Source organism: Suncus etruscus, chromosome 4, assembly GCF_024139225.1.
Source record: "Suncus etruscus isolate mSunEtr1 chromosome 4, mSunEtr1.pri.cur, whole genome shotgun sequence".
Lineage (NCBI taxonomy): Eukaryota > Metazoa > Chordata > Mammalia > Eulipotyphla > Soricidae > Suncus > Suncus etruscus.
Window position 1 is genome coordinate 159,245,482 of NC_064851.1, and position 13,837 is coordinate 159,259,318.

General features: G+C 35.8%; 1 protein-coding gene across 5 annotated transcripts in view; it reads right to left on the minus strand.

Moving 5' to 3' along the window:
* CSNK1G3 (casein kinase 1 gamma 3) overlaps positions 1-12,788 on the minus strand; it is an 86,843-nt gene extending 74,055 nt beyond the window's left edge. For all 5 annotated transcript variants that reach the window (XM_049771399.1, XM_049771396.1, XM_049771398.1 and 2 more), the window contains exons 1-3: positions 12,365-12,788; positions 5,718-5,758; positions 1,692-1,761 (exon numbers count right to left, since the gene is read on the minus strand). In XM_049771399.1, coding sequence (XP_049627356.1) covers positions 1,692-1,761; positions 5,718-5,758; positions 12,365-12,542 — 289 coding nt within the window. In that variant the 5' untranslated portion in view covers positions 12,543-12,788. The remainder of the gene's footprint in view (positions 1-1,691; positions 1,762-5,717; positions 5,759-12,364) is intronic.
* Between the last annotated feature and the right edge of the window lie 1,049 nt (positions 12,789-13,837).

Below are 13,837 nucleotides of genomic sequence, written 5' to 3' on the forward strand. Positions count from 1 at the left end.
TAAGGAAGGACCACGGTTCGATGGCCTGGCATCCCATATGGTCCCCCAAGCCAGGGGCAATTTCTGAGTGCTTAGCCAGGAGTAACCCCTGAGCATCAAACGGGTGTAGCCAAAAAAACCAAAAAAAAAAAAAAAAAAAGGAAAAAAAAGATAAGAAAAATTCAATTTACAACAAAGTCCTCATTCATATTTTTTCCATAAACACAAAAGTTTGCACTTGATTTAGTTTATGTAAAAATATATTTGTATTTGTTTCATGGGATATTCTAATTACTATACACTATGGTTTAAAACAACAACAAAAGTTCTTAGTTTAAGAAACTAAAAATTTATATCAGTTTCACTAAGCTAAGTCAGGTGCTAGCAGAGGCACAATTCATCTAGAAATACTACCCAAGAATCCTAGAGGCCTCTTTCAGGTCCTATGGCTGCCAGTATTCCTTGGTTAATGGCCACATCACTCCAATTTCTACTTCTATAACTACTTTGCTTTCTCTCCTATATATACGAAATGTTCCTTGCCTCTCTTTACAAAAACATTTCTAATTACATTTAGAATCCCCTACCCATCCAAAGATCCTTAATCAAATCAAAGCTCACAGTCTTAGCCATAAAGTAATATTTACAGGTTCAGATTTTAAGGATCACACTTTTTATGGGGCCATTTCCTAGACCACCACAATATCAATAACTATAGCAATAACAATAACTACTGTTAACAATAATAACAAAAGGCCAAGACTATGGAAACTGTACACATCTTATAATCTCATATACACATGTTTTCTACTCAATCTACCATAAACACAAAAGCCTCCTCCAAATATACCGTATTTATTCGATTATAACGCGCAAAATTTTCCACTAAAAAAAGGAATCAAAGTTTGGGTGTGCATTATAAATGAGGGCTGGGGTGGGGTGGCAGTGGCGGCAGGTCCAATGAGAACACAGGCGAACTGTGAGTTCGCACTGCGCCTTTTCCGGACTGCAGTTGCGCACTGTACGCAGGGTGAAGAAAAAAAACACACAAGCACACACGCACACATGCTCTGGCAGAAATGTGTCTCTGGGACAGGCCAGCCAGGGCACAAAGGGGAGCTATAATGCTTTGTGTGAAACAAAATTTGATACAGATTTCCAATCGAAAATTAGGGGTGCGCTTTATACATGTGTACGCGTTATACTCAAATAAATACGATAAAAATTTAAAGTAAAAAGAAAGTATTAAGAATCTAATAAGAAATGTCAATAAACAAGCCTTGAGAAATGATTGTTTTTATCTAGCTTTGTTGTTGTTTTTTTTTTTAAGACCACTCCCAGCTGTACTCAGAATTTACTCATGGCTCTAGACTCAGGAGTACTATTTCTCCAGTCTCAACCCCAAGTAGTAAATCTGTTCAACCAAATACTAAAATACTATTCTTTTTCTTTTTGTTTTGTTTTGTGTTGGGGTCACACCTGGCGGCACTCAGTGGTTACTCCTAACACTACGCTCAGAAATCACTCCTGGCAGGCTCGGGGGACCATATGGGATGCCGGGATTCGAACCTCGGTCCTTCTGCATGAAAGGCGGACGCCATACTTCCATGCTATCTATCTCTCTGGTCCCTAAAATTCTATTCTTTATAATAATAAAGGTATTATCAAGATGTCATTTTATTCCCAATTTAAAAATTAAAGTGAGACTTTACCTCCAGATCCTAACTGTTTGTAGAATCTGTATTCCAAATGCAGTTGTGGTGCTCTGGATTTCATGGGCTCCTAAATAAAAAGAAAAGAAACAGTAACAATAAAAATTAAATTATTAAAATTTTTTTTAAAAATTAAATTTTTAGAAGATCATTAGCTCCCACTACTAAATGTTATAAATTTTGGTGCCAATTACTGCATAAACATCTAGTCTAATCATAGGTCCATATACATACAGATACACACACATAAAAAAATAACCTTGTACATTCAGTGTTAAATGAATTAATGAATTGATGGCATAAATGTAAAGGCTAAGTGGCTATTATGTCATGCACTAAGGAAATCTATTGTAACTTTTTTTTTTGACCCTGAAGAAAAGCATTTTCTGAACATTCATGTCTAGGGAAATGGTGTCTTACCCTATTTCTCCTGTTCCACGAATTCATCTCTGACTGTACATTTCTTTTTTTTACTGTACATTTCTAATGTAAAGATTCTACATTAAAGTCACAGAAAGCAAGAGTATATAAAATTCTAATTGCTTCAATGTGATTTTAAAAGCTTTTAGCTGAATAAATGCATAGCTCAAGTGCATTTTCCATAAGCTTTTTGTTAATAGAGTTCTGGAAGTTATAACGTATAGGAAAAACTTTAGAATAATTCCATCTCAGAGAAAATCACGTTTTCTTTGGAAGTAGGGGGAAGGAGACATCCTACTCAGTGGTCCTCAGGGACGATTATCAACTCTGTGATAAGGGGACCAAGTGGTATCAGGGATCCAGCTCCAGGTCTCTTGCATACAAAGCAGTCAGCCCACTGAGCTCTCTCCCTGTCCCTGTTATCACTTTTTAACGCTGTCACCTGTGTATTAGTTTTGCCACTGAATTTCTCATAAATGAGATTTTATAGCACACTATACACACACATATATACACATACACACATATATTAATTCTATCATGTTGAGTCAATATGTTTTCTATTTAGATGGGTTTAGGAGGTAATATTGGGAGGTGGACCATACCTGGTGGCGCTCAGGAGCTACTCCTGGTTCTGTGCTCAGAAATTACTCCTGACAGGCTTGGGGGACCGTATGGGATGCTGGGGATAAAACCCAGGTCAGATAAGTGCAAGCAAATGCCTTATCTATTCACTGGGCTATCAGTCTGACCCATATTCAACATCGTTTTAAGATTTATAAGCACACATATAAAGACAACATAAATTAAAGCAACATGGATTTTAAGTATCAAAAACAGACTATGAAAGTATTATGTCAGAAAATAAAAAATTTAAAGGAAATTTGAACAAAACCCTACAGCAAAATATATCAAATAATAGAAAAAAGTATGAACTTTTAAAATAATCTATATTAATCAAATTTAAAATCTTTTAGGGGCCAGAGTGATAGCACAGAGGTAGGTTGTTTGCCTTGCATGCAACTGACCCTGGATGGACAGGGTTCAATTCCTGGAATGCAATAAGGTTCCCAGAACCTGCTGCAGGCAATTTCTGAGCACAAAGCCAGGAGTTACCTCTAAGCACCACACTGTCTGGTGTGAACCAAAAAACCCAAAACAAACCAAAGAAGAAGGAAAATATCTTCTTGCAAATTTATTAAAATAAGAAAATCTGGAAACTAAAAAAAGATCTACATAATTTTAAAATCATACAGAATACATCTATATAAATCATATAGAGCACATTAAGACTTTTTTTTCTTTTTTTTTTTTTTGGTTTTTGGGCCACACCCTGTGATGCTCAGGGGTTACTCCTGGCTATGCGCTCAGGAGTTGCTCCTGGCTTCTTGGGGGACCATATGGGACGCCGGGGGATCGAACCGCGGTCTGTCCTAGGCTAGCGCAGGGAAGGCAGGCACCTTACCTCCAGCGCCACCGCCCGGCCCCATATAGAGCACATTAAAAAGGAAAACAAAATACAGAATAAAAGATTAGTAGTCTAGACAATACAATGAGAATACCTAATATATATCTGGCAGTTTCATGAAAGAGAAACATGAAAAAATAATTACTATGATTTTCCAGAAACTGGCATTAGAAAAACAAATCACAGATTTAATAGGAATATGAATTCCAAACAAAACCTATAAATATATTTTCATCAAGATATTTCATAATGAAACTATTAACCAAACAAAACCTTCATGTAAGATACTAGTAAACTACCTCAAGAGGCAGGATAGTATAGTAGTTTAAAGTAAATACCACAACTCAAAGGTACTGGGTTTGAGCCTTATTCCAATTCATGATACTTATATAATTTTGATAAGTACCTAATTTTCTTGTATTTCTCACTTTCCTCATCTATACAGTAGGAACACAGTTTATCTATCATTATTAAAGTGTCCTCCACAAAGCAAGTTGCTTTTAAAAAGTACATAAATAAAAGATATATATTAAAAGATGTCAATTTATTCATCACAAGTGAAAACGAATAACTTAATCAACCATAAATATCCCTAGGTAAAAATAGAAACAGCTCAAGTTAATACCAGTACTTTATTTCACCACTGTTCTGGCCCCTCATTGTTCCTCCTTATACACAGTCTCCCCACACTAGTAAAAAATTAAATTGGAAGAGATTAAGACTGACAATAACACTTATACTAGGAAAACCAAATTCTGCTTGACTCTTGAGAACATGAGTGACAAACTAGGTAAAAAACATGACAGAAAAAAAAGCAGTATCATAAAAATGCTGAGATTTCTATTGTTCCATGAGATTTGTCTTAGAACCATATTTAGAACTTCAGAACAATCACATTTTCCCTGCAATCCTCTGTCCGCATCAAATATTTTGCGTTAAGGACAGTGAGATGGTACAGTGGGTAGCCTTGTACGTAACTTATCCAGATTAAGTCTCTGGCGCTCCTTTAAGCACCACCAGGAGTGATCCCTGAGTGCAGAGCAAGAAACTTTGAGCATTACTGACTTGTGGCCCCTAAACAGAATTTTTTCTCTTTTCCTGCAATCCTCAATCCACACCCAATGTGTCTGATCCCTAAACATCAAGCAATAAGACTTTACCACATATGAAATATCAATAAAGGTTTTGAAGAAAACTGAAAGATGAAGGGAATTGAAAGAAAGTGTAACAGTTAGATGCACCCAACCAGAGTATGATTCCCTGCAAGATATGGTTCCCAAGTACTACTGCATATGGGCCCTGTCAGCCCCTGCATTACCTGGGTGGTGCAGCTATTCCTGGCACTGCAGAGTTTGAGCAGCATCACAGAATGGTACATACATACATACATACATACATACATACATACATACATAAATGGTACATTTATCCCAGGTTTAATCCCAGCATCCCAGATGGTCCCCAGGCTCACCAGGAATAATTCCTGAGTACGGAGTTAGGAGTAATCACTGAGCATCACCAGGTATGGCTAAAAAAAAAACTGGGGCCAGAGCAGTGGCACAAATGGTAGGGTGTCTGCCTTGCAAGTGCTAATTTAGGACAGACCATAGTTCCATCCCCTGGTGTTCCATATGGTCCCCCAAGCCAGGAGCGTTTTCTGAGTGCATAGCCAGGAGTAACCCGAGTGTCCCTGGGTGTGGCCCAAAAGGCAAAAAAATAAAATAAATAATAATATAATAAAATAAAATAAAATAAAAATAATTAAAATACAGTGTATTTTAATCTGGGCTCTCTTTTAAAAACAAAGAAAATATTTTGGAAGTTGTCTTTTAAATAATGAAATTCTACTAACAGACCTTTTTTGTGCAAATCATTACATCAGAAAGATAAAGCTTACTTTCTACTTTTTACTAAATATTTAAATATCAATATGCCAGCTTCTTAAATTAAGAACAGTAACAAAAACTCAAATATTATAATGCTACCATGATAAAGGGCTTGACGGCATAGAATAGAATTAAGCAGCTATGGGTATCACTTTCCTATTAAGTAATTCAAGATATAACTGACAACAGACATTAAAATGCAATTTAGGTATTAAAACAAAATAGTACAAAAAATAAGAAACATGAACTTACCAGTTTAATTGCCACATATTCATTGGTGTATAAATTTTTCCCTTGAAAAGAAAGAAAAAGGTCAAAATCTTTATTTTTAAAGATAGATTATGCAAAAAAAAAAAAAAAACTCTGCTCTTTAAAAGCCACTTTTAAATGATATATAGGTTTTGGCTTTCAACAACTTGGCAAAACCGAAAGAAAAACCATCTCAACGACAAGAAAATATTTCAACTTATGAACAACTCAATAACATATTTTTTAGTATTACATCTGGGCACCAAAAGAGAAGGATTTTTTAATTTGTTGGAATATTGCATATAATTCAAAATGAAACCAATCATCAAACATGAACTTCAAAACCACAACTCGTGTATGGGGACAGTGCAATTCCCAGCACCACTAGCTTCCCATGTATGGTGCCCTATACTGGCATGCCTGCACAGTTCACCTTGGGCTCTAGCACTAACCCACCTGGCTGGTCTAGTATCACTAGGAGTGGTCCCCAAGGCAGGCCCTGAGCATCACTTGGAAGCAAAGGCCATCCCCAATCAAGAAAAGAAACATAATAAAACATTATCAACCACTATTTATTTTTCCTTAATTTATTGTTGGTATTACACTTTTGGGGGTTTGGGATCATTCCTAATTGTGCTCCTGGGCCGGGCGGTGGCGCTGGAGGTAAGGTGCCTGCCTTGCCTGCTCTAGCCTAGGACGGACCGTGGTTCGATCCCCCGGCGTCCCATATGGTCCCCCAAGAAGCCAGGAGCAACTTCTGAGCGCATAGCCAGGAGTAACCCCTGAGCGTTACAGGGTGTGGCCCAAAAACCAAAAAAAAAACCAGGGTATACTCCTGGTAGTGCTTAAGAGAGCACTTGTCAGGGAGCTCCGTGAGGGGTGGAGAGATAGCACAGCAGTAAGACTTTTTGCCTTTCATGAAGAACATTGGTTCGAATCCCAGCATCCCATATGGTCCCCCGAGCCTGCCGGGGGTAATTTCTGAGCTTAGAGCCTGGAGTAACCTCTGAGTGGTGCTGGGTGTGACCCAAAAACCAAAAAAAAAAAAAAAAAAAAAAAAAAGAGAGCACTTGCCAGGGATCAAGTCAGTCAATCACATACAAGACTAGTGTGCATTACTTCCTATACTATTTCTCCAGCCCAACTACTTGATTTTAATGTCATCAATATCAAGGGCTATAATCTCATTAGGTCTAATAGTTGAACTACCAAGTATATCAAATTGTATAAAATCTAGACTATATTAAAAGTATTATTCACGGGCCAGAGAGATAGTACAATAGACAGGGCACTTGTCTTGCAGGTTTATCCCTAACACTCTAAATAGTGACCCAAACCCTCCAGGAGTTATCCCTGAGCATAGAACCAGCAAACCCTCAGCATGGCTCGATGTGACCCTAAATAAATTAATTAATTAAATATTATTCAATAAGATTCTCTGATAACTATTTTGGGAGATTTCTGGTACCTCACTCAATAGCCAAATTAAATTCCAGACATTTAATTTGAAGTTAATATATATATATATATATATATATATATATATAGAATTAAATATAAACCATGTTTAAACTCTATAAAAAAACATCTCAGGCCCAAATATATATGAATATTTCTGACACTGAATAATAAGAAAATGACATTTTTTTTAAATAATTGTTATTGATCCCAATGTGAATTACAAGTCTTTCACAGTTAGTTGTATTTAACGTATAGAGTGACTGTAAATTAGGGCCATTCCCACCACCAGTGTTGACCTCCCTCCACCTTCGTTCCCAGCATGCAATCCCATACCTCCACCCTTAGCCCTCTGGACTGCTAGTGTACCAAGTCCCTTTTGTGGATAGCTTGTTGTAGTTTGGGTCTCTTGATTCTATTGTCGTTGACTTTGGTTGGGTTTTTGGTCTGACCATTTTTTAAGAAAATGAGATTCTTATATAGATTTGGTGGCATAAAGTTTTATACTTGAATAAAAATAGACAATTTCAAGTAAATTATGACTGGGGATCGAGCCGCGGTCCGTACTAGGTCAGCGGCGTGCAAGGCAAATGCCATACCGTTGCGCCACCACTCTGGCCCCATAATTATACATATAAGATAAATAATAAAAATAATTGTTGGGTTTTATTATTTATCATATATCTTTGTAAAATTTATGGTATACAAATATTTTCTCCCATTCAGAAAGATGGTCTTTTATTTTAAAGCTAGTTACTTTCACTTTAGAATGCCTAACTTTTTAAATAATTTTTATTGTGACCAAAGTGAATTACAAATCTTTCACAGTAATATTTTAGGATCATAGTGACACTGAATCAGGAAGATTTCTACTATCAGTAGTATCCTCCCTCCACTCCTGTTCTCAACATGTATCCCATATCCCCCTTCTTTAACCCCCAAACTGCTAGTCTAAGTGGTCCATTCTGTTTATAGCTAGTTTTGAATGGGTAAGGATTCTGTTGTCGTTGACTTTGGATTTGATGTTTAAGTCTGATCTTTTTTTTTTTTTTTTTTTTTTGGTTTTTGGGTCACACCCGGCAGTGCTCAGGGGTTATTCCTGGCTCTATCCTCAGAAATTGCTCATGCCAGGCTCAAGGGGGGGGACCATACGGGATACCAGGATTTGAATCTCAGCACTTCTGCATGCAAGGCAAATGCCCTACCTCCATTCAATCTCTCTGGCCCCATCTGATCCTTTTGTTATTTTCACTCAATGTTCATACAACTGTTTGGTCTTGGTACCATGCATAGAATACCTAAATTTTTAAATAAATGTCAAGATGGAAAATTATAATTTCAGCTTCCCTTTCAGCTTGGTGTGAACACCAAGTAAGTTCTGAAAATAAGTAGATGTGTCACTAGCTTCAAAAAAGTAAAGTATACTCTCTAGGCCTTCTTATTATTAGCCAATAGATTAAAAATTAAAATAATAATTTAGATGCTGAGACTAAAGCCACATACAGAGAATTCATAAGTACCATTACAGCTCATATTACCCACTCTCTGCTCTGCTATGTAAAAGAATAACTATTTTGCTTAATATGACTTTATTCTAATAGCTTTGTTATAGAATCATAGTCTATTTCTAAATCATCATAAATCGAAGACAAGTTTTAAACTATGCTTCAGTTCGTAGTAGTAGAAAACAATCAATCATAAAAACAATAAACCTAGAATTAGACTAAAAACTTGTAAACTGCCATGAACATGTACTGGTATCTAACTTGCTTATCTCTATGTCTCTTAGCTTGCTTTTTCCACACTAGAGAAGCCCATTTTCTCACTTAAACATGCAAGTCCTTTTTTCCTTTTCCCCTCAGATCTTTCCTAAATTTCAATCATGTAAAAACAATGTTGCACAGGACCAGAGAGATAGCACAGTGATAGGGTGTTTGCCTTGCAGATAGACGATTTAGGAACGATGGTGGTTCAAATCCTGGCATTCCCATATTGTTCCCTTGAGCCTGCCAGGAGGGACTTTTGATCGCAGAGCAAGGAGTAACCCCCAGAGCACTGCCAGATGTGGCCCCAAAATTAAAAAAAAAAAATCTTGCTTCATTAAAAAATGATAAGCCTAATCAAGTCTACATATCTACTATATTTTTTTTCAAAAAACTTCTTAAATATTGAAACAATAAAATCAGAATAGTGAATAAGAAAAACAAAACTGGGCCCGGAGAGATAGCACAGCAGCGTTTGCCTTGCAAGCAGCCAATCCAGGACCAACGGTGGTTGGTTCGAATCCCGGTGTCCCATATGGTCCCCCGGGCCTGCCAAGAGCTATTTCTGAGCAGACAGTCAGGAGGAACCCGAGCATCGCCGAGTGTGGCCCAAAAAAAAAAAAAAAAAAACTAAGAAAAATATGGAAAATCCTGTGGTATACTTCATAGTCTCAATAGTTTGATATCTCATTTCAGATATAGTAACCATAAATCAATATATGACATACATGTTCTGTATGCTTTGTTTGTTAATAGCTCTGGCAATAAAAGTAAACAGAACACAGGTCAAGTAAACAAAGTTTACTATGATAAAATTTATGTGTTGGTCAGGTCATGGAAGACAACAAAGGGAAGTGTTTAGGTGAAGGCTTTACTGGGAAATTCCACCAGAAAAGCAAGTAGGAAACAATTTCAGATTAGCTAATTTAAATAATTCTGAAAGTGTTAAGTAACTCTGAAATTTTTGTCTAAATACTCCAGATTTCTAGATGATTAAGAAAGAATACTAGAGTATACAAATCAACCAGATAGAGCCAAGTGCATGCTCCTGAGTCCTTTGCAAAAATAACTGACTAGCCCCAAGAGAACTCTCTTTCCACAGTCAGAAGGCTAATGTTGTTTGTTTTGCTCTGGGTTTTGGGTTTTGGGTTTTGGGACACACCCAACAGAGCAGCACAGGAACTAGTTCTGGATCAGTATCACTTTGAAGGGACCATGCAGTGACAGGGATCAAACCCAGATCTCCCATAAAAAACACAGTAAGATAATACATACAACATGCTATATTTTAACTTGCTCTGCCTGCCTGGGCCTACTTCTTGGTGTTATGGCTGATTTGTCTAAGCTCAATGAGTACATAAATATACAATAACTATCCACAGCGTAGACAAGACAGATAATAGAGAACAGAGAGATTGATACTTCTGTTCCTGTTTATTTGGAAACTTAAAAAGGATATTGAATTACTTTCTCAACATAATTAATATTCAGTTTCAGTATATGTATATACATTTTCTCATATTTTCCAAGCTAAGATGTTTAGCTTTAGTTGCGTTGACCACAAATATACTGGTACACATATCTACATACAAAATTACATATAAATCATGTAAAAAAATTTAAATAAATTGCAAGAATTTTTTGAAAATATGTTTTACACAGTATAATGCAGAAAGAGATAGAGTATAAATTTATATGGTATAGCATATAGTAAAATATAAATTAAAATACACAAACATGTGTCATAAAATGAAGTATTTAGGGGGGTTTTGTTCTTTATTTTGTTTCCAGTCAATTCCCAGAGGTATGTAGTAATTACTCCCAGCTGTGTGCTCTAGGAGCACTCGAGCCCTGTGATGCCAGGAATGGAACCCAGATTGGCAAAGTGTCAAATCCAGCAAGACAAGTGCCTTATCTATTATACTATCTCTCCAACCTCTGGTCTTCTCAAAAAATGAAGTAGTCTTGCTCCTTTTACATTACTAACTATATTTAATCCTCATAATAAATTAAGAAGTAGAAACAATCCAATTTCAAAGTTAAGGAATTTGAGGCTCCAGTGGTTAAAGATGTTTATGTTCCATAATGGCTGGAAATTTTCCCAAATTTTCCAGTGTAGTATTAGTGTCTAATCATGCCTCACACCTGACAATATGCAAAAGTAAATAATCTGATTTTCCTAACTCAAAATTCACAGACTATCAAGATATCTGTTCAGTCTTTTAAAAGGAATACATTCATCCTTTCAAATATTTGAGAACCTACTAAATAGAGTCTGCCAGTAACATCATACTGCAGCTATCCACAAGGTACTGTCATTATCTTTTATTGGCTTGCTTTATTCAAAGATTTCAGGTATATAAATTATGCAAAACATTAATAAAATGAAGGAGTAACTACAAATTAGGGTATTTTACAAGAGGAAAAGAAGTTAAGAAGATATAAACAGACAAATGAATTTGCTTCTAACAAGGTTAGATCTAAAGGGAAGTATAGAGTCAATTTGTTATTTTTACTTCTAAAGTTTACAATTTGGGAAATAATACCTCGAGGTACCTCAACACTGATTCCCAAATAACCAAAGTACATTACTTCTTGTTTCTATTCAATGAATAAAGCCACATTTCCTATTATACCAGACATTTAAAAGCTGTATTTTGGTACTGAATCTGTCACTGAAATATTATGTAACACGTAACAGGTAACATCTTCACCAAGTTTCAACTGCCTCATATGTAATGAAGAGATTTAAATAGACCAACGTGTCCTAAATTTATCAAATATAAGAATGAAATAAACCAATAACTTACATCCTATTTAATAATAAAGATTCCCAAGCTCCACTATAACATATTTGGGAGGAAAAGGGGGGTGGGCATATTTCACTATTTTTAAAACATTTCACTATAGTATCTTGAGTTTAAGTCTATAGTCTAAGTGATCATTTCATATATATTTAGAAATCTGAAGAAGACTAAATTTTATTCTCAGAAAAGTTAATGTCAGTTTTCCTGATGTCAATTTACATCTGCTTTTTTGCCTTTAGTTTAGTAGCTCTTTATTTACTACTTCGGAAAGTATAAAATCAAACTCCATCTTTAATTTACTTTCTTTCATCTCATATTCTAGTGGTTTATATATATTTCTTGGGTAGAGAAACTGTCCAAAGGACAGGTGTCAGAAGTTCAACCCTCTCCAATCCCCAATAGCACTGCAAGTAGAGCTGCTGCGGTGAGGTCCCAAAACAAAAATAAATCGAGACGTTCCTATATATGGTCGTTCTTTGCAAATGATCATTCGAATAGGTACGTTTCCCAGTGTTCTTTAAATTACCACAATTAAAATAATTAAAGCTTTTTCATTAAAGTAGCTTTCATTTTAAAATCCTATAAAGTTTCAACATAATAATCAAAATTAACGTAGTCTTACCTAATCGTAATTCTCCAAAATTGCCACATCCAATTTTTTTTCCAACTCTGAAGTTAGGTCCAACCATTAAAACTCCAGATGAAGAAGACCCAGTTCCACGAGTACTATGTCCAGACCGACCACTTGGCCGTGCCATTCTATCATCTGATTTGTCCTTGTCTTTCTTTTTATTATCCATATCAAGTTTGCGGTACTCCACTTTGAATTCTTTAATCAAGACAAGCACAATGAAACAGGGTACTGTAAGAATAGGTACATCACTAGGTAACTGTACCAGGTGGGTAATGTTAACATTCAAGCTGCAGAAGGTAGTCAATTAACTGGCACTTGTTCATCCCATTCGTAAAGTTTTTCTCAGTTGTCTTTTCAGCAGAACATGTCTTCAATATATATCCTTTCAAATGGTGTATGCTGATGTTGACAGAGTGCTACAATATTAAGGAAAAATTAATTAATTGAGGTAATATCTATTTGGGAAATTAAGATAACAAAAATTTAGGTAATAAATTACTGCTATTTATAACTGCCCATTGAAATCAAATCACAGAATACTCTTTAACCATTACCTTTATTCGAATAACAAAAAGATCACAAATACAAAAGAAAAAAAGAAAAAAATTAGTCCAATTTTTAAAAAGTCATAAATATGCTGGCATTTTGTAAGTCAATATATTCTGGTTAATCTAATTCTCTGATAGAAAATACTTCACTTTTTAAAACTAAAATAATAAAAATAAGTATAAAGTACAGCAGATTGGATAGAATGCTTCATGCCTCGCGCACAGGTAACCCAGGTTTGATTCCCCAGCACCACATATGGACCTCCAAACCCCACCAGGATTTATCCTCCTTGAGTGCAGAATCGGGAGTAAGCTTGAAAATAATTGGGTGTGCCCTCCCACAAAATTAAAAAAAAAAAAAAAACCACCTAATATTAAATGAAATTTTAAATTTAAAACTCCATTATAAACTGGAGATATAATTCAGTAATATACTGTTCCCCAAATTAATCAACGTAAATTTTCAATTTAAGAGCAAAAAAATTGGGGGGAAAAATCCAAAATGGAGCAAGGAAAGCCTCTTCAACAAGTGGTGTTGACACAACTGGTCAGCCACCTGCACAAAGCAAACTCAGACCCTCATCTAACACCATGCACAAAGGTTAAATCCAAATGAATTAAAGACCTTGATATCAGGCCTGAAATCACAGAACACATAGGTCAAACACTCCATGACATTGAGACTAAAGGCAGCTTCAATCAGGAAACCACTCTCCAAACAAGTGGAAGCGGAGATAAACAGATGGGAATATATTAAGCTGAGAAGCTTCTGTACCTCAAAGGAAAGAGTGCCTGGGATACAAAAGCCACCCACAGAATGGGAGAAACTATTCACCCAATACCCATCAGTAAAGGGGCTAATATCAAATATACAAGGTACTGACAAAACTTAACAAGAAACAATATCTAACCC